The sequence below is a fragment of the Osmerus eperlanus genome, chromosome 26 (assembly GCF_963692335.1).
Source record: "Osmerus eperlanus chromosome 26, fOsmEpe2.1, whole genome shotgun sequence".
Classification (NCBI taxonomy): Eukaryota; Metazoa; Chordata; class Actinopteri; order Osmeriformes; family Osmeridae; genus Osmerus; species Osmerus eperlanus.
In genome coordinates this window covers 3,600,593-3,618,823 of record NC_085043.1, presented here as the reverse complement: position 1 = coordinate 3,618,823, position 18,231 = coordinate 3,600,593, and the positions used below count along the sequence as shown (strand labels likewise).

At 41.4% G+C, this 18,231-nt stretch overlaps 1 protein-coding gene and 2 long non-coding RNA genes across 3 annotated transcripts in view; 2 read left to right on the top strand and 1 right to left on the bottom strand.

Annotated features, from left to right (window-relative positions):
• Positions 1–18,231, top strand: part of LOC134012989 (uncharacterized) — a 354,410-nt gene that overhangs the window by 230,575 nt on the left and 105,604 nt on the right. The gene's annotated exons all lie outside the window — the stretch shown is intronic.
• The window catches only part of apc2 (APC regulator of WNT signaling pathway 2), a 70,801-nt gene that overhangs the window by 40,228 nt on the left and 12,342 nt on the right, over positions 1–18,231 (top strand). Inside the window, exons 6-7 of the mRNA XM_062452810.1 lie at positions 4,497–4,610; positions 16,586–16,678. Coding sequence (XP_062308794.1) covers positions 4,497–4,610; positions 16,586–16,678 — 207 coding nt within the window. The remainder of the gene's footprint in view (positions 1–4,496; positions 4,611–16,585; positions 16,679–18,231) is intronic.
• On the bottom strand, positions 68–2,977 carry LOC134013065 (uncharacterized). The gene is made up of 2 exons (XR_009928672.1): positions 2,271–2,977; positions 68–505 (listed from the first exon to the last, which is right to left on the bottom strand). It is a non-coding gene; the product is annotated as an uncharacterized LOC134013065 (long non-coding RNA).

Here is an 18,231-nt window from a genome sequence, read left to right as displayed (position 1 = left end):
CCATGGAAACAAAGGCAAATGTGTGAGATGTACTGATGTGGAGCACAAATCATCCAAGAAGCAGTACTTCTCTTGAGTGGTTTTTATTCAGATGAATAATAATTGGATTCAGGTCAAAAGTCTATCACTTGAACTGGTTTCATCACTTAAGACACTCAAAGTCAGCAGATTGGCATACTGGGACATGGAAAGGATTAAACATTTAGACTTTCATCAAAGTAAAAAATGCTGGTTTGTCCTTTTTCATCAATGTCCTCAAAAAAGCAGTCTGCAGAGCTACTGTGTCTGTGGGGTGACTGTCTCTGGAGGGCTGTCAGGCAGGGGCAAGCAGGGCCTGCAGGATGAAGCTGTCCTGGGGTCAGGGCTGAAGAGAAGCTGTCCAGCTAGAGAGGGGTAGTCCAGCAAGGGGCCTGTGTTGATCTCAGCATCCTCTGTTGCATCCTCTGTTACGCTCAGCGTCCTCTGTTGAACTCTGTTGAGCAGGCCTCTGCATGACCCTCAAGACCTGTAAAAGTGAAGAAAGGGTCCAAGCTTTTTCCATCTACACTTGATATAAACTACAATTTTGACTGTGAATTGCAGTGGCATTACTTGAACTTGAATCCAAATGTGTTGACCTGGTGGAGAACCATGCAAAGTCACTCAAAACACGGGTTCGATTCCAGGCTCTGGCAAGAGTATTTAGCTCTAAACTGGTCAATATATACACATCTGACCAAAGACCAGCTCGACCTTTGCCTGTAATTAGTGATTCTGACTGCCAGAGACCTTTAAATAGGATGACCGAGTGAAACTAGCCTGGCTAACGTAGGTCGCTTTCTCAGGGCATATGACGAATGAAACAGGCTCGCCTTGAAAAATCAGATATACTGGCTATCTTTAGCACCCTTGTCTACAAAAAGCAGTCCTCCCTGACGTTTTTGGAGTAGAATTGAGTGAAATACAGTCACTGCCAGTGAGCGAACCAAGTCTAACTCTGAGGCTAACGTCAAAACAATGCACTCTCACTCAAATTGCAAGTTTTCCACAAATCACAAAAATAATAGGACCATCTGGCTAAAAGCACAATTCCCACATCTCTTGAAGCTGCCCTGCCCTTTTCGGGGGTAGAATTTACCGAACTGTAAATAAAATGGTGAACATGATGCAACCAAAACATGGCTGCCGCCTAACAGTGCGTTCACACTGCAGCGTTTTTTAACGCTCTGCACCGCTTGCCTTCCCACAGTACACCACGCTCAGGGGCGTGTTAGAAAAGTTAATACAGAGTTGTAGTTCTCTAAGGTCACTGTTGTAGTCATGACCAAGCGTGCAGACTTAGGTTCATGTACTCACAATATCGCTCAAAATACCACTTTTACACAACATTTGTGTAAAAATACAGAATTTTTACTAGTGCAAGATTACAGTAGAATACATGTTACGCCACCGGTCACTCAACCAGTTGTTTGTAGGCTGGGCTAGCAAGCTAGCAGTGGCACAGAACAGTCACGTAATGTGACCAGACTGAATTTAAAAGTATAAAAACACACTAGGGACACTGACAACATCGGAAACCATGCATTATTAGTTTAATGTAATCTTTTAATTCAGGCTCGTCACATTACGTAACTTTGTTCTGAACAGAACTGGGTGTGCAGACACATACGATAAGTTTCTCCTCCATCTTGAAATTGTAAAACCTAGAAATGTTTACCATGAGCAACAGTTGCAACGTTACAAGAAACAAGAAACCAATCCGATTGGCCAACGCTAGCGTTTTCACGCTCCTCATTTACATAAAGTTGAGAAAATCCAACTTGCAACGCTCCGCTCCGCTCGCCTTCCCACAATGCCCTACGCGAGCGTCAACGCCTGGTTTCATTGAAAATGAATTGGAAGCCGACGCCCCGCGCTGCCCGCTCCGCTGCAGTGTGAACGCACCGTAAGCCTATGCAGTCTCCCTGGCGTCCGAACTCACTCCAATTACAAAGACTTTCACGACCCAAATCAAAATTCTGAGCCTACAGGTCTGTGGGGAATCGCTTTTTCTCCGAAAGGCTGCCCTCCTCAACCTTTTGGGTGAAGAATTCGCCGAGATGCAAAATGATTCACTAATTCTAAACACAAAGGGGAAAAGCTAGCTACTTTTCGAGTTCGGTTTTCCGTCACTTCAAACTCACGATCTAAAGGTCTAAAAGTGCTCAAACCTTCACCATAATTCAAGAGTAGTGTACTTTCACAAACCCAATCATTGATTCTATCTTAAAATGTGTAAAAATAGGACTTACCGAACGTGGCTGCCTCCAACACGGCTATCAGGCAACTCCAGTTGAAAACAACAATGGCCGCCGAAAAAGAATTTATATTCGTAATGGCGAGCTGCGATTGGAAGCAAAATGAAACAGGAGCTAAAAACCGAGGGTGGGGGCTTAGTCAGCACACAATTTCCAGAAAGCATGTGTGTGTGTCTCGCCAAGCTCGCTCGTGTGTCAAGGGGCAGGATGAGTGTGCGCGTGCGCTGTGGAGCCATTCAATTGATTTCAAACATATATTGACATATCAAGGTGAAATTGCGTATGGTACTTCAGAATGATGTCAACTTGAAGGCACTAACGTTTGAAAAACCATCAGTCAAAATTATATTTGATTTATTAACAATAAGATATTGTGGCAATGTGGACATTTACATAAATACACTTCTTTCAGCCATTTTGTATTGCATTCCTTATTCAATTTGACCCTATAGAAAGACATGTATTCTACAAATCTGTAACAAATTTCAAGTCGATTGGATCTATTGTTCATGAGGAGAAGGGTTTTGAAGGTTGTACCAAATTTGGACAGTACAAGAAAATTCATAAGTCTGACAATATGGGTCCTTGAGGCTTTTTTGTTCCCCATGAGAAATAAGGCATGTCTACCAATTTACAGGCATTTTGGACTAATGGGGCGCTGGGGAAATCACGTAGACTTTGGGCGTGTTTTATAGCGCCACCTATGGGCGTACATGGACCACTAGCCGTAATAAGAATACTAACAAAAACAATAGGTTTCCTCCTACCGGAGGAACCCTAATAGTAATAAGAATACTAACAAAAACAATAGGTTTCCTCCTACCGGAGGAACCCTAATACGTGCTATGTTAAATGCAAAATGGTATGTTGTGACACGTGTGTGAGACACTTGTTTATTGTAGTCTGTATTAAGCAGCCACCAGTAGACCAGTTTGCGGTAAGGTTGTGGCAGTACCAAGTGCCAGAGTGTTCAGGTAGGATTGCTAAATGTTAAAGACAATCAGAATGCTTTTGCTAAAAATTAAAACGATGTGAGTGTCAGAGACAGTGCCAGGCCCCAATAATGTGCCCAGAAGGATCCCTGCTGTTGTAGAGAATAGTGCACCATAGTGGTTTTACATTGTAAAGCTATAATTATATATCTCCAGTGTAGGCTAATAGGTTGTGAACTATTGTTATTGTTCAGGGAGCAAACATTTGAGAGCAGGATAAACTGGAGAGCAAGCAGAGATCATAGCATCTAGCTTAGAAGTTCCAAACTAATACACTTCTGTCATTTTTGCAATACAAGGACCGTGCCCTGTCAATAAATAAAGAACAATAACTATTTTGCCAGGATAACTGGATCTATCAGACCCTTGAATGTTTATGATGTCCCTGTGTGTAAACATATGCTACTGACAGGCTGGCCCGCTAACCCAAAACTCCCTTTGCCAGGTCGCTACACTACTTTTGACAGGAGACAACGAAGTGATCATTGTCAGCCGACAATATGTTGATAATGTTGGGCTATGCATTTATAGACCAACTGCGGTCTAACCCGCAACTTCTGTAACATCCTTTATAATAAATTTAATTTTGCTGAATGATTGAAGGGGTTCATTAGAACAAACGTTCTAATGAAATAATCACTGACTTACAACACGGAAATGGATGACAGATTGACAAAGGCAAGTTCATTTTCCGACCTTGCTTTTAGCTCTGTGCAAGAAGAGCCATCTAGCGACCATTACGTGTCAGTAACAACGTCCCTGTCTGTAGACTCAAGGGCCAATTTGATCCCCCACCTCGCCTGTAAGAAAAAGTGCCTCATATACTTTTTTTGTAACATCCCAACAACTTTGCTTGCTTCACTGTCCTGGGCTATACACCTGCCAAATTTCTACTGCATACAATGCCCGGTTTGCAAGATAACCGAGCCACAGACACACACAGAGTAGAAACAGTGCCCCCAATTCTTGTCTAAATTTCAAAGCTTTCCTCCAGCTCAAGTTGTGATTAAAGAAGCCAAGGAGGAAAGCCTACCTTGCTGAAAACAAGTGGCTGGAACAGGATTTCTGAAGACAATTTTCTGGACAGTAGCGGACCAAAAAATTGAAATTGAAATTCCACTGGCACTGAGCTGTATATGTCGCTAATCAAAGTGCAACGTTAGCTTACACAAAATACTGAATATTTTTTACATATTGTACCTTAAATCTCCTTTCATTGTTATTCCAGTTCTCCTTGCAAATGGACCTCATTCGCCAGCAGCTGGAATTTGAAGCCCAGCAAGTGCGTTCTGTAATGGTGGAACGTTTTGGAACCAGTGATGAAATGGTACATAGGACTCAGGTGAGGACACACACAAATTATTTCTGTAACAGAAACACAAGATTATACTTTTGGAACACTAATGAAGGGTACATTTTGTCCAGTATGTTACTGAAAATTAATTTAAAATTTTAATTTGAAAACGGCTAAGACCGTTTAGATTCTAAACGATCAATGGATGCAATTTGTCTTTTTAATGATCTCCAGATATTTCACTCTCCCGCATATTATTAGTAGTTCCCTGATGCCTGCAAATTTCCAGAAAATATTTTGGGGGAGAGAGGACGAGAGAGCGAGAGACAGACATAACGAGTGACAGAGAGAGCATCCTGATTAGTCTCTCTTTGTGTTAAGTAAACCTATCAGCTTTCTCTCTCGGTGGGCTCTATGTCAGAGTGTTCAATGGCTAAATAAAAAGTCGATTACTGGCTCAAAATGAGTTAGAGTAAAGTTTTTTTTAAGCAACAGGAAAAGTACCCGTTCCTTAAAAAAAACTACTTTTAAAAGACTTTGCATTACTACACAAAATATAATTAAAATGTTGATTCATATCAAATTTTTTTTTTCTTCACTTTTTTCTAATTTTTACTCTAACATTAGCTATTTAATTTGACTTTCTTCAGTCTTTTGTATACAAGATTGTATAATATACATGTAGCATGACTATATTAATTTAGTTTAATGTAATTTAACAATACCATGTAAAACTATATGAATTTCATAAATGTTACAATTTAGTACTAATTGAATTAGTATTGATTTTTTATTTAATCAAATCAAATCAACATTTATTTGTATAGCCCTTTTTACACGCAAGCATGTCACAGAGGGCTTCACATACGCCCATAGAACTGCCCCTCAACCAACCTAAACCCTCAGGGAAGACAAGGAAAAACTCACTACAGGAGAAAAAATGGAAGAAACCTTGGGGGGAGCAAATTCAGTGAGGGATCCCCTCCTCCAGAGACGGTTGGTGAAAGAGAGGAGCAGAACACAGGCTTAACATAGTCATACAGCAGGGAAGTGTCAATGGGTTTTGAAACACCAAAATCCATTGTTCGACTTGGTAGATCAGGGAGTCAGTTGGCTGAGCGGTTGGCTGAGCGGTGAGGGAGTCGGGCTAGTAATCCGAAGGTTGCCAGTTCGATTCCCGGTCATGCCAACTGACGTTGTGTCCTTGGGCAAGGCACTTCACCCTACTTGCCTCGGGGGAATGTCCCTGTACTTACTGTAAGTCGCTCTGGATAAGAGCGTCTGCTAAATGACTAAATGTAAATGTAAAATGTAATGTAGATGTAGGAAGGGACCGGGAAACTCGCTGTTGCCCGTCATGGAGACTGGTTTCCGGTTGGCGACCAGGTCCAGCGTTGGCAGACCGACGACCAGGCAGGTGCTGACAGCTCAAACCCCCCACACCACAGGGGATGTGTGGAGGGGGGACAGAGAGGGAGCTAACAGTTACAGTCATATTTAGAATGAGATCCCCACCGGTCAAGTGTGGACTAGTGCAGCAATTTAGCAGAGCAAAAAAGGGTATTTGATGCAGCCCTAGACACTAAGACAGCGCCAGCCCCCCTCGGTTGGAACATGAACTCTGTTCCAGGGGAGAGAACTGTAAAATAAGTTATATTTATATAATAAGGGTGAGAATGCCCCGTCCCCCGTTGTCACCAACTAGTAACGGAAACTATAACAATAGCAATATACAGTAACAGGTTTACTTTATTTGTAAAATCTAGATGTTACATGTAAAAGTTACATGTGATACACACAAACACACACACACCCCAGGTTTACATACACACACTTACATTTAAGTCATAGAATTGACTAAACAAGAACGTTTTTAACCTAATTTTGAATGTCGAAACAGTATCAGCCTCCTTAATTGAGACAGGTAATTTGTTCTAGAGAAAAGGTGCTCTATATGAGAACGCCCTGCCTCCAGCAGTTTTTTTCTTAATTTTGGGAACCACCAGATAGCCAGCATCTTGAGATCTAAGTGTCCTTGCGGGGCGATAGGGTGCAAGGAGACCAGAGAGGTAAGGTGGTGCCAATCCATGCAGAGAATTGTAGGTTAGTAATAGAACTTTGAAATCAGCTCTGGCTTGGATAGGGAGCCAGTGTAAAAAGACGAGAGTAGATGGTATGTGACCGTACTTTCAGTTCTAGTCAATAGTCTAGCAGCAGCATTTTGCACCCGCTGTACATTTTTTAAGTAGGAAATTGGGAGGCCAGAGAACAACACATTGCAGTAGTCCGGTCGGGATGTAACAAATGCATGTATTAGTTTTTCAGCATCTTCCTTTGAGAGGAATTTTCGTATTTTGGCTATGTTACGTAGATGGAAAAATGCAGTTCGGGTAATTTGCTTAATATGGTACTCAAACGAAAGGTCTGGGTCCATTGTGACTCCTAGATTTTTTACCAGCTGGCTTTGAGAGACTTTGACGCCATCTAAGTCTAAGGTCAGATTGGATAAATTATTTCTGTATTTCTTAGGACGGAAAATTTGAATCTCTGTTTTATCCGAATTGAGAAGAAGGAAATTTGCTGTCATCCAAGTTCATAACCCAGAAACACATTTTTCCATAGCGTGTGGTAATTCTCCAGGCTTTATAGACATATATAGCTGAGTATCATCTGCATAAAAGTGAAAATTTACCCCAGAACTTCTAATTATGTTTCCTAAAGGCAGCATATAAAGCGAGAATAACAGAGGGCCTAGAACTGAACCCTGTGGTACTCCGTATTTTACAGTGGAACTCCTGGATGAGCAGCCATCATAGTGGACAAATTGTGATCTGTCAGATAGATACGATCTAAACCACTGAAGTGAAGTACCAGAAATCCCAACATAGTTCTCCATACGTTCCAGGAGAATCTCATGATCAAAAGCTGCACTTAGGTCTAGGAGAACCAGGACAGAGATAGAGCCCAAGTCAGATGCTAATAGTAGATCATTTACTACCTTGGCTAATGCAGTTTCAGTATTGTGGTGAAGACGAAATCCAGACTGGAGAGGTTCGTAAAGCTGATTTAAGGAGAGGTGCTCAGTGAGCTGTTGTACCACAGCTTTTTCTAAAGTTTTTGAGAGAAATGGCAAATTTGAAATTGGCCTGTAGTTGTTAAGACAACCTGGATCCAGGTTTGTTTTTTTAAGGAGGGGCTTAATAATTGCTTGTTTAAAATCGTCAGGGATTTGGCCGGTTACGATAGATTCATTAATAATACTAAGCATGGGTGGTCCAATAATAGGGAGAAGTTCCTTACGAAGTTTGGCAGGGAGGGGATTGAGAAGGCAACTGGTGGGTTTCGATAAATCTATCAGCTTTATGAACGCTTCCATATAAATAGGGTTAAAGTGAGTGAGAGCCTCAACATACAGGAAAATTCAGTGTTAATGGCTATTCCTCCAGGGCTAGCCTGTAGTTTGTCCCTTATTGCATAGATTTTTTGGTCAAAAAATTCTAGGAAGTCATTGGGAGAGAGATCTGTACTAACACTGTGTGTACTTTTCTTAGTGAGTTTTGCAACGGTATCAAATAGGAACTTAGTGTTGTGCTGGTTCTTACTAATCAACTTAGAGAAGTATTCTGATCTGGACCTGATGAGGACTTGCTTATACTCCATTAGGCTGTCCTTCCAGGCCAGGCGGAAAACCTCCAATTTAGTGGTATGCCACTTACGTTCTAATTTTCTAGTGGAGCAACATAGTCTAGTGATAGCTGAAGAACCAAATTCAGATCCCTAGTTTTACCATTTAATGATTTATTTTGAACGTTAAGTGCTTTTAGTGCAGCGGGTAGAATACTAGCCAGTTCTATAGCTGTGTTTGGGGATATGTAATGGCTAGTAGACATTTTCTGACTGCCTCTAAGGCTCTGGCAGAGGTCCATTTTGAAGGTAACCAGGCAATGGTCTGATAATATAGGATTGTGGGGGTGGACAATGACGTCAGTAATCACAATTCCCCGTGTGAGAACTAAATCGAGTGCAGATGGGTAGGTTTGGAAACCACCTGTGTGAGACCTGTGGAATCTATTAGAGCCGTAAAGGCCTTAATTAAAGGATATTTTGGGTCATCCACGTGAATGTTAAAATCACCCATAATTAAGACCTTTTCAGTATATGTCACAAGATCAGCACTAAAATCTGCAAATTCCTCTAGGAAGAGGGAGTATGGGCAAGGGGGGGCGGTATAGAGTGACTATACAAAATGAGGGAGGGGGGGCAGGAATAGTAGCATTACTCCTCTTTAAAGTAGTTGGTGGTCTCATGCAAATTATTTCAAATGTTTTAAAGGTGTTCGCAGATTTTAGGCTGGGGTTGAAGCTAGCTTCATATATCATAGCAACACCACCACCTTTCTTTGAGACACGAGGAACGTGTGAGTACGCGAAATCTGGAGGCGATGCTTCATTCAGGGGGGAATATTCGTCAGGTTTTAACCAGGTTTCGGTTAGTCCAATCAGGTCCAGGCTGCATTCAGACATCAGATCATTAATCAAAACGGCCTTTGTGGATAGGGATCTGATGTTTAGGAGCCCAACATTCCAGTATGGGTTTTTGGCAGTTTTAGTCGTAGATATTTTTTCTGAAAAGGTGGCACTGTTAGCACTGTTAGCAGAAACCTTAGTAGGAAGGGCAACGGGGGAGCAAGGCTGAATACATGTTAAATGGGTATAATTCCTAATAATTGAAGGCCGAAATTTGGAAAAGGGGCGGGGGACCGACACCGTCTCAATGGGAAAAACTACATCAGCAACCACACTGGCTACACTACAAGCTAAGCTATCGGGCCCCAAACAACTCACAACATACCTATCAGACTCTCTAAGAGACTGTGGCCCGGTTTGTTCTAGTGAGTGTCAGGCCTGCTCTAAAATAGCTTCAATAGTCCTAGACAAAAGAAAAGCACCTCTTCAGCTCGGGTGGAGCCTGTCACCTTTCAACAAGCCAGGTTTGGCCCAGAAACTAGACCAATTATCTACAAATCCTAAACCCTGTTCTCTGCAGAAGCGAGCCAACCAGCGGTTAAGAGAGACAAGTCTGCTGTAGATCTCATCAGTCCCCCTAACAGGTAGTGGACCAGAAACTATTACTCGATGCCGACTCATCTTTTGAGCAAGGTCACATGCCCGTGCTATATTAACCTTTGTGACCTCTGACTGCCTCAGCCTAACATCATTGGTGCCGACATGTATGACAATATCCTCGTACCTATCATCAGTGTGTGCGCCATGTGCCTTAGCTTTGGCCTTTGCCTTAGCCCTAGTGCTAGCCAGCACCCTAAGATTAGCTTCTATGTCTAATCACATTTTATTCCCCTGACTTTGTTGATATAGGTAATATAAACCCTTTAAATGTATGTTGGATTTACTTAATACAATTGATATCTACCATAACAGTGCATTCAACATTCCGTGAAATTCCACAACTGCAACTTAATTCAAAAACCTTTTTTTCAGCGTAATTTACAAAAAGCAATTCAAATAAATCAAATGGTTCAGTTTCATCCTAAAAGCAGTCACATACAGCCATACATTTTATTAAACTTGTTCATTTATATAAAAAAGGAAAATATATTTTGTTGTTTCAAACTTACGTATGACTAAAATAATATGCAATAGCTTTCTTAAAAAAAGAAAAAGAAATGGCCCTCAATGGCAAACTGGAAAAAAACTGCATATCTTAGATCCTCATGTTCCATTTTAGCATTCCTATTAATCTAACAGTAACAGTATATACAGTAGTGATGTGTTTCTATAGTACAGTAGTGATGTGTGTTATTTGGTGTGTTTGATTTGTGTGATGTGTGGTACAGTAGTGGTGTGTGGTACAGTGATGTAGTTTCTTTGAGGAAAAAAAAAAGGCCCTCAGTGGCAAACGGAAATAAAACTCAAATTCTCAGGTTCCACCTTAGCGTTCTTAGACCTCCAAAGATCCTCAGGTTCCATCTTAGCATTCCTATTAATCTAACAGTAACAATATATACAGTAGTGGTGTGTTTGTGTGGTACAGTAGTGGTGTGTACTTCATCAATCCATTAATCTAACTTCTCATACTATTAATTTTTTAGACTTTAGGTGAGTTTATGTTCATCTAATCCTGAAAGACTTCAAAAGTGGCTTTGAGGTCCTGTGGGTAGCTCAAGTTCAGCACATACACTAGTCCCAGCAACAAGGCACAAGCAGAAGCAACATTAACTAAGTCCTGAAGAACTATAACCCCTTCGATAACAATCCCAACATCGACAGGGTCTTCCCTTCTGTTTTCTTTTTTGAAAGGGTAGATTCCAATAACAGTCTGCTTCATGTCTCTTTGGCCATCTTCAGTGTCGGTGTCCTGTAGAACAAAAACACACATTGATCACATTATTAAATACGTAAGGCTATGCGTCAGCTTCCTTGTCAGCTATTGGATCTTTCCTTCAAGCCCCATGTTGATAGAATTTTAGCAGGTACTATACTGCACAAGTTGACTGACATTTACTGACCAAGTACTCCTTCACCAGCTTTTGGTCGTTCTCGCCAAGGTAGATGCAAAGCCCTATAACAGTGCGTTCACACTGCAGCGGAGCGGGAGGCACGGGGCGTCGGCTTCCAATACATTTTCAATGAAACCAGGCGTTGACGCTCGCGTAGGGCATTGTGGGAAGGCGAGCGGAGCGGAGCGTTGCAAGTTGGATTTTCTCAACTTTATGTAAATGAGGAGCGTGAAAACGCTAGCGTTGGCCAATCGGATTGGTTTCTTGTTTCTTGTAACGTAGCAACCGTTGGTCATGATAAACATTTCTAGGTTTCACAATTTCAAGATGGAGGAGAAACTTTTCGTATGTGTCTGCACACCCAGTTCTGTTCAGAGAAAAGTTACTAATGTGACGAGCCTGAATTTAAAGATTACATTAAACTAATAATGCATGGTGCATGGTTGCCGATGTCGTCAGTGTTCCTAGTGTGTTTTTATAGCCTACTTAAATTCAGTCTGGTCACATTATGTGACTGTTCTGTGCCACTGCTAGCTTGCTAGCCCAGCCTACAAACGACTGGTTGAGTGACTGGTGGCGTAACATGTATTCTACTGTAATCTTGCACTAGTAAAAATTCGGTATTTTTACATAAATGTTGTGTAAAAGTGATATTTTGATCGATATTGTGAGTACATGAACCCAAATCTGCACGCTTGGCCATGACTACAACAGTGACCTTAGAGAACTAAAACTCTGTATTAACTTGTCTAACACGCCCCCGAGCGTGGGGCACTGTGGGAAGGCGAGCGGTGCAGAGCGTTAAAAAACGCTGCAGTGTGAACATACAGTTAGAATGCACTCCCTCCTTGTGTTGATACCGTTGTTCTGAAAAACAAAGCAAATAGTACCACAATGTTAGATGTTTATTGAATCTCGCTCTTAAGCATCTGTTTTGCTATTAATGAGTCTAATGGCATGGTTTGGAGCATGTAGCTCAGTAGCTGGATGAAAAAAAATCACATCAACCTGATGAAAAGCTACATTATTGTTTACAACACTTAACGTAGTGCAATGTTGTTTGGACAGACATTTGTACGTTGGCCGACATGTGCAAACGCGCTGCAAATTAAGAAAACACATGCAAATAGACAAAACACAAGCAAATTAAGAAAACATCTTCATGAATTTGACAACACATGCGCAGCATTCAGCAAACACGCTGCAAATACACACAACACAACCAAATACATAAACGCGCTGCAAATACATAAACGCGTTGCTAAAACGAAAGCATGCAAACCAAAAACGCTGCAAATACATAAACGCGTTGCTAAAACGAAAGCACGCAAACCAAAAACGCTGCAAATACATAAACGCGTTGCAAAAACGAAAGCACGCAAACCAAAAACGCTGCATCCAGTTTTCACAAAGGAAGTTGTCCAGGCCTCTAGGGGGAGCGCTAAATGGAACAGCTTGATTTTCGGCCCCTTGGAGCGAGAGAGAGAGAACATATGATACATATGGTTCAGCGGACGACTGTGTGTCAGCAACTCCCTCCCGACTACCAGCAAAAAATAACAAACTTCGGCGAATTCACACAAAGAAAGATAGAGGAATATTCCATCGGACCGGACCAGATCATAAATATGGATGAAGTGCCTTTGACGTTTGACCTGCCTCTCACTTGGACTGTTAGAAAGGTGAATCGTCCATCACGTTGAGAACCACTGGCCACGAGAGAACGAATTTCACTTGTCTTCTTGGCTGCACAGCATCTGGATTAAAGCTTCCGCCAATGGTGATTTTTAAGCGGATTACAATGCCAAAAGAAAAGATCCCGAACGGCATCTCCTTTAAAGTCAACAAGAAAGGGTGGATGATGGAAAGCGTAATGAAGGTCAAGCGCCCTGGAGGATTCTCTCGCCAAAAAAAAGCGTTGCTCGTTTTGGACAGCATGAGGGCCCATATAACAGATCCTTTGAAAGCAGCCATTAACCCTTGTGTTATCTTCGGGTCATTCTGACCCATCAGTCATTGTGACCCACTGTCGTATTGCGACAAATTTACCTCATACAAAAACAAAGTGAAGCATTTTCTTTTAACTGTTGGTCTGTCTCAGACCCCCCACATTGCAATGGTTAAAAGAAAATTATTTTTATTTGTTTTTGTATTGGGTGAAATTGGGTAAACACAACGATGGTTCGTTGTGAACCTTTGGGTCATGTGACCCGAAGGCAGCACGAGGGTTAAGAGCACAAACTCAATTCCAGCTGTGATTCCTGGGGGCACAACGAAGCATCTGCAGCCACTCGACATCAGTGTCAATCGTGCGTTCAAAGTGGCACTACGCTTTCAGTGGGAGGCGTGGATGACTAGCGGCGATAAATCATTCACCAAAACTGCTTGCATGCGAAAAGCAACTTTCGCTAAAGTTTGCGAGTGGATCCTGATAGCGTGGAGGAGTGTCAAAACATCCACGATCATCAACGGATTCCGAAAGGCTGGACTGCTGCATGATGAAGAGGAGGACGCCACCACAGCTGAGGCCCTTCAGAGGCTGTTCGATTCCGACAGTGACGAAGAGGAATTTGTTGGTTTTGAGAGCGACAACGAAGGAGAGAGGAGAGTGGCTGACGAAGCCACCCTGAGCCTGTTCGTTTCCGACACTGGAGATGGGGACTTTGGTGGTTTTAGTACGCAGGAAGAAGACGGAGATGAGGATTGAATACGTTATGCAAATATGCAACTTGTTTGTTGAAATGTTAATAAATGGGAGCTTCCTCAAGCAGCCATCTGTTTCCCGACAATCCCCTCTGTGCACGAACCCTTACATTTGGTAATTAAACATTAAAACACCTGCGGCTTATAGTCCAGTGCGGCTTATATATGTACACATCATTCAATTTAGCTGCTGCGGCTTATATTCAGGTGCGCCTTATAGCCCGAAAATTACGGTAATTACTTAAAAATAACTTTGGCACACACATTTCTTAATTTATAGGCTAAATGCTGACCTTAAAAGTGAAAGGTGACCATGACTAAAATGGGGATTAACTGAAATAAGTATTTTGGCACAGACTTCCATCGCAGATCAGAAGGTAACCCAAAGTGTGGCACACTTTGCTTGGCAGAACATTCATTTAAAATGGCGTAGCATGTAAATATCAATAATGATATCTATTACACTTGCACATTTAATCCAAATCCAATTATGACTATTTTGCCTGACAGTGTATGGACAACTGCCAGTATCTCATTTTCTCCCTTTGAAGGGGCAGCATTTGGGACACTGTCATGTAGGGGCAGCATAAAGGGCACTTTATAACACGTTTCCATTGAAAGGAAGGGCAGGGGAACAGGATACGCACACAGGGACAGTCTATTGCACCTACAGTATAACATTGGGGAAGCCAGAAGAAGAGGATTAGTAATACAGAGGCTTGTCAACATGTAGGCTACTTTAAACAATGAAAATAGTTTCAGGGCTGCCAACTTTTCCAAAAACCTTGGAGTGAGATTTGAGGCAAGCTCCCCCCCCCCTCGCCAACCATGTAGCAGGGCTACATGGTTGGCGTTGCCTTTTCAGCGTGAGATATACAAGGTGTGACGTGAGAGCGTGTGAAATGGTTAAAATGCGTGTGTCACACGGCCAATGTGTGAGAGTTGGCAGCCCTGTAGTTTATGCAATTGAATAAAGTCTCCTTGATTCCTTTTGTTTCAAGATTACCTGGAAAACGTATACAAATATTAAGCTACCGCTTTGGAGCAATGCCTTGGATTGGATGCCTTGGATTGGATGCCTAACAAACTGTAAGCCTAATCCTGAACTCTGAGTTGATTTACCCTAAAATCTAAACTCTGACTTTTTGGTTCAAGAATAGGTTATTTGAATTAAGTGAAATCAACTTGGAGTATGTCCACTCTGAGTTAAGCACAGGCATGAGGACAATAAAAAGCCGACATGAATGGAACTCCGATACTTGGATCAACTATGGCACCGAGCAACAAAAAAACATCCTCCTACTTCACTCCACTTAAGAGGTGTTAATACGTGTTTATGATGAATCTGAGCACACATTCTGGGAAAAGGTTATATGGCTATAGTAGCGAAGGAAAGACAATTTGCGGGGGAGACAATTGCCGGCTGAGTCAACGCATACATTTGAATGCAGTAGCCAGTCCATACATTGAACATTTAATCACACTGTCCGTTAATATTACAGGGGAAAAATTGGTGGAATTTAATAAAATAGCATGTTCACGTAGGTGCATCCCACATGCACAAAGCGCACTTGGCAGCATCTTAAAATGAAATATAAAAACATACTACGAACAGGTAAGGCATATCTTGTTTAGGCCTATAAGCTTGTGATTGTAGCCTTGGTTTTAATTATATTTGACATGATACAAAGTAAATATCAGTTAGTGCCTATTTCAACTTGTAGTAGCAGTAACCCTGAACAGAATGCTTTTCATCACAGGATGGTGATGATTATGATGATGAAGAGACGTTGACTGCTGCATGAAGAACTGTGGAATTTAATGTATTCCCAGTTACCAGTAAAGGAGTCATACAAACTGCATCTCATGAAGCAAGTGCAAAAAAATTACCAAGAGATGGTGTACTTGGGGCAGAAGATTAGGAAGTCTGATCATTACATTTATTTGTTGGAACACCAGGTGCATGGTCACAGTTGAATAATGTAGATTGTAGGAACAATATATAAATACTCATTGTTGGATTTCTATTTGTAGACAATAAAGAAGACATTTCTTCTTTAACATTTCAAAGATTTATCTTTATTTCAGTGCCAAAAATATTTTAGTTGGTTCTGAGGGCACGTCCACGTTGTGTAACATTAGCAATGTAAGGACTGAGAATGTTGCAAACATAAATTATGGAGTATGATGCAAAACCGTAACGTTCACTTAGGTATTCATCAGGGAATTAAAGCACATCTAATCGCAGTTTTATCATCCTCTTACAACGTAAGGCTAAGCGAATACAATTTTGTTTGAGATTGGTTGTCTGAACCAGGAAAGGACACCCCATCTCTGCAAACTGTATCAGGCTCAGAAAGTGGGAGGGGATAAGTAGGAATGCAGAGTTTGTTATGGAAAAACTGCTGGCAAGCAGGTTAGGTTCCCAGTCAGTTACCATGGACATTGACCCACAGTTTGCGTTACCTCTCTTCCTGCACCAACAAGATCCATGTGGCTCGTCTGGAACAGCTGGAAAAAAAAACTACAGGAGGCTCAGGAATGTCAACCCAGAGTTTGCCTCATCTCAGGGTTACCCAACTCAGGATTTTCACTAAACCCACTTTATGGATTACACCCCTTTTGTTCTATTCTCCTATTGTGTTTGAGAGTGGTTGGTATACCATGATAACTCATACATTTGGATTAGGGAAACATTACACAATTCACAATGGGGGATGTTGTGTGCAAACCTTTATTGGAGTGTGTTAATCTTAATATCTGAACAGAGTGTTTTTTGTGTGTTTTTTTTTGCACCAACAAGATCCGTGTGGCTCGTCTGGAACAGCTGGAAAAAAAACTACAGGAGGCTCAGGAATGTCAAAGCCCCCAGGACAATGGCCTGTGTGAGCCTCAGGTAAGCCAGTGTGAACACATATTTCACAGACAAACATGCATGCACATATGCAAAAATGCATATCTACATCATCTTGTAGCATAGTGGTTGTGCTTGAGTGGGTACGATTTATCATAGGGTAGCATAAACACATCAACAAACGACAAGAACAACAATAAGTAAGTAAGTAAGCAAAATGTATTTATACAGCGCTTTTCACAGACAGGGTCACAAAGTGCTTTACAATGTACATTGTCAATATAACATAAAAGTCTAATAATAAACAATAAAATAAATAAAAACATAACAATTACCAATAGACCAAAGACAGAGATTACTCAAAAGCTAACCTGAACAAGTGAGTCTTCACTTGTCCCTTAAAACCCTCAACATTTTCAGCAAACCTAATGCTGGTTGGCAACGCATTCCAGAGTCTGGGTGCCATAGCGGCAAAAGCTCTATCCCCACGTCTTCAGACGAGTGCGTGGCGTGGATGGCAGATTTTGATTAATAGATCTAAGAGACCGGAAGGGGGTGTGTAGGTGAATTATATTGGCAAGATAAGCAGGAGCCTGACCATGTAAAGCCCTATAGGTTATGGTGAGAATTTTGAAATGGAACATGTATAAAGTAAACAATATTGGGCCCAGCACTGAACCCTGTGGAACACCACAAAACAAGGGTGATGATGCAAAGTGGGAATCCCCAATAGAAAAAAGGCAGTTAGCATATTAGGCAACAATCCCCCAACCTCCAAAACACACACCATGCTATCCATGTCTGGCGCATTGGGGCCAAGCCCATCAACAGAAGATGCTGTGGATTTACAGAACATAGTTGCTTAAAACAGTGTAATCTGGTTTTAAGGGATTTATTCCTTTACAAAATAATCCATAGTCAATGCAATGTAAATTTGTAATTGTTTTCCCCAAATTCAAAAAGTAACAGCAGCTAACTATGTAGACATTTACAGATGCAGTCTAAAAGACCTACATTTAGCAGATGGTTTCATCCAAAGCAAAAAGTGCATAGTCAGTGTATCAGATAATGCAGGACTAGAAGGGCACAGTTTTAACAGTGCAGTGTAAAACAAATATAACAAAAAGGTCAATTTCGCAGATACCACAAGAAGTAATGTTTAGAAAAGTGCTGTGTATGATTCTCTTAGATGATTGAAGTGAAGTGATTAGTAAAGTCTGAACAGGTGTGTTTTCATACCTTGTCAGAAGGTTAACTATGAATGCCTAACTGAACGATGCCTTCAGTCCACTACTGGGAAACAAGAATCTAATGGTGTTTCTTCAATAATACGTACCTGCACATCCTTATAAACAAAATAATCTTATGGACATAAGCAATGGTTTGCTACATGCTCCCATGGGTTGATCCAAAGGGTTTAGAAAACAAAAGTAGCTAGTACTTCAACTCTTCTCATTGTTGATGAATTGGACATTGGTATTTTGCAAAACAATTTATTCTGAACTTCCCCCACAACTTCCAGGTGGCACATGGAAGCATGAACAACACCCGATGTCCTCCAATTAAATATTTTGATTTAATTTACAAACTGGTAA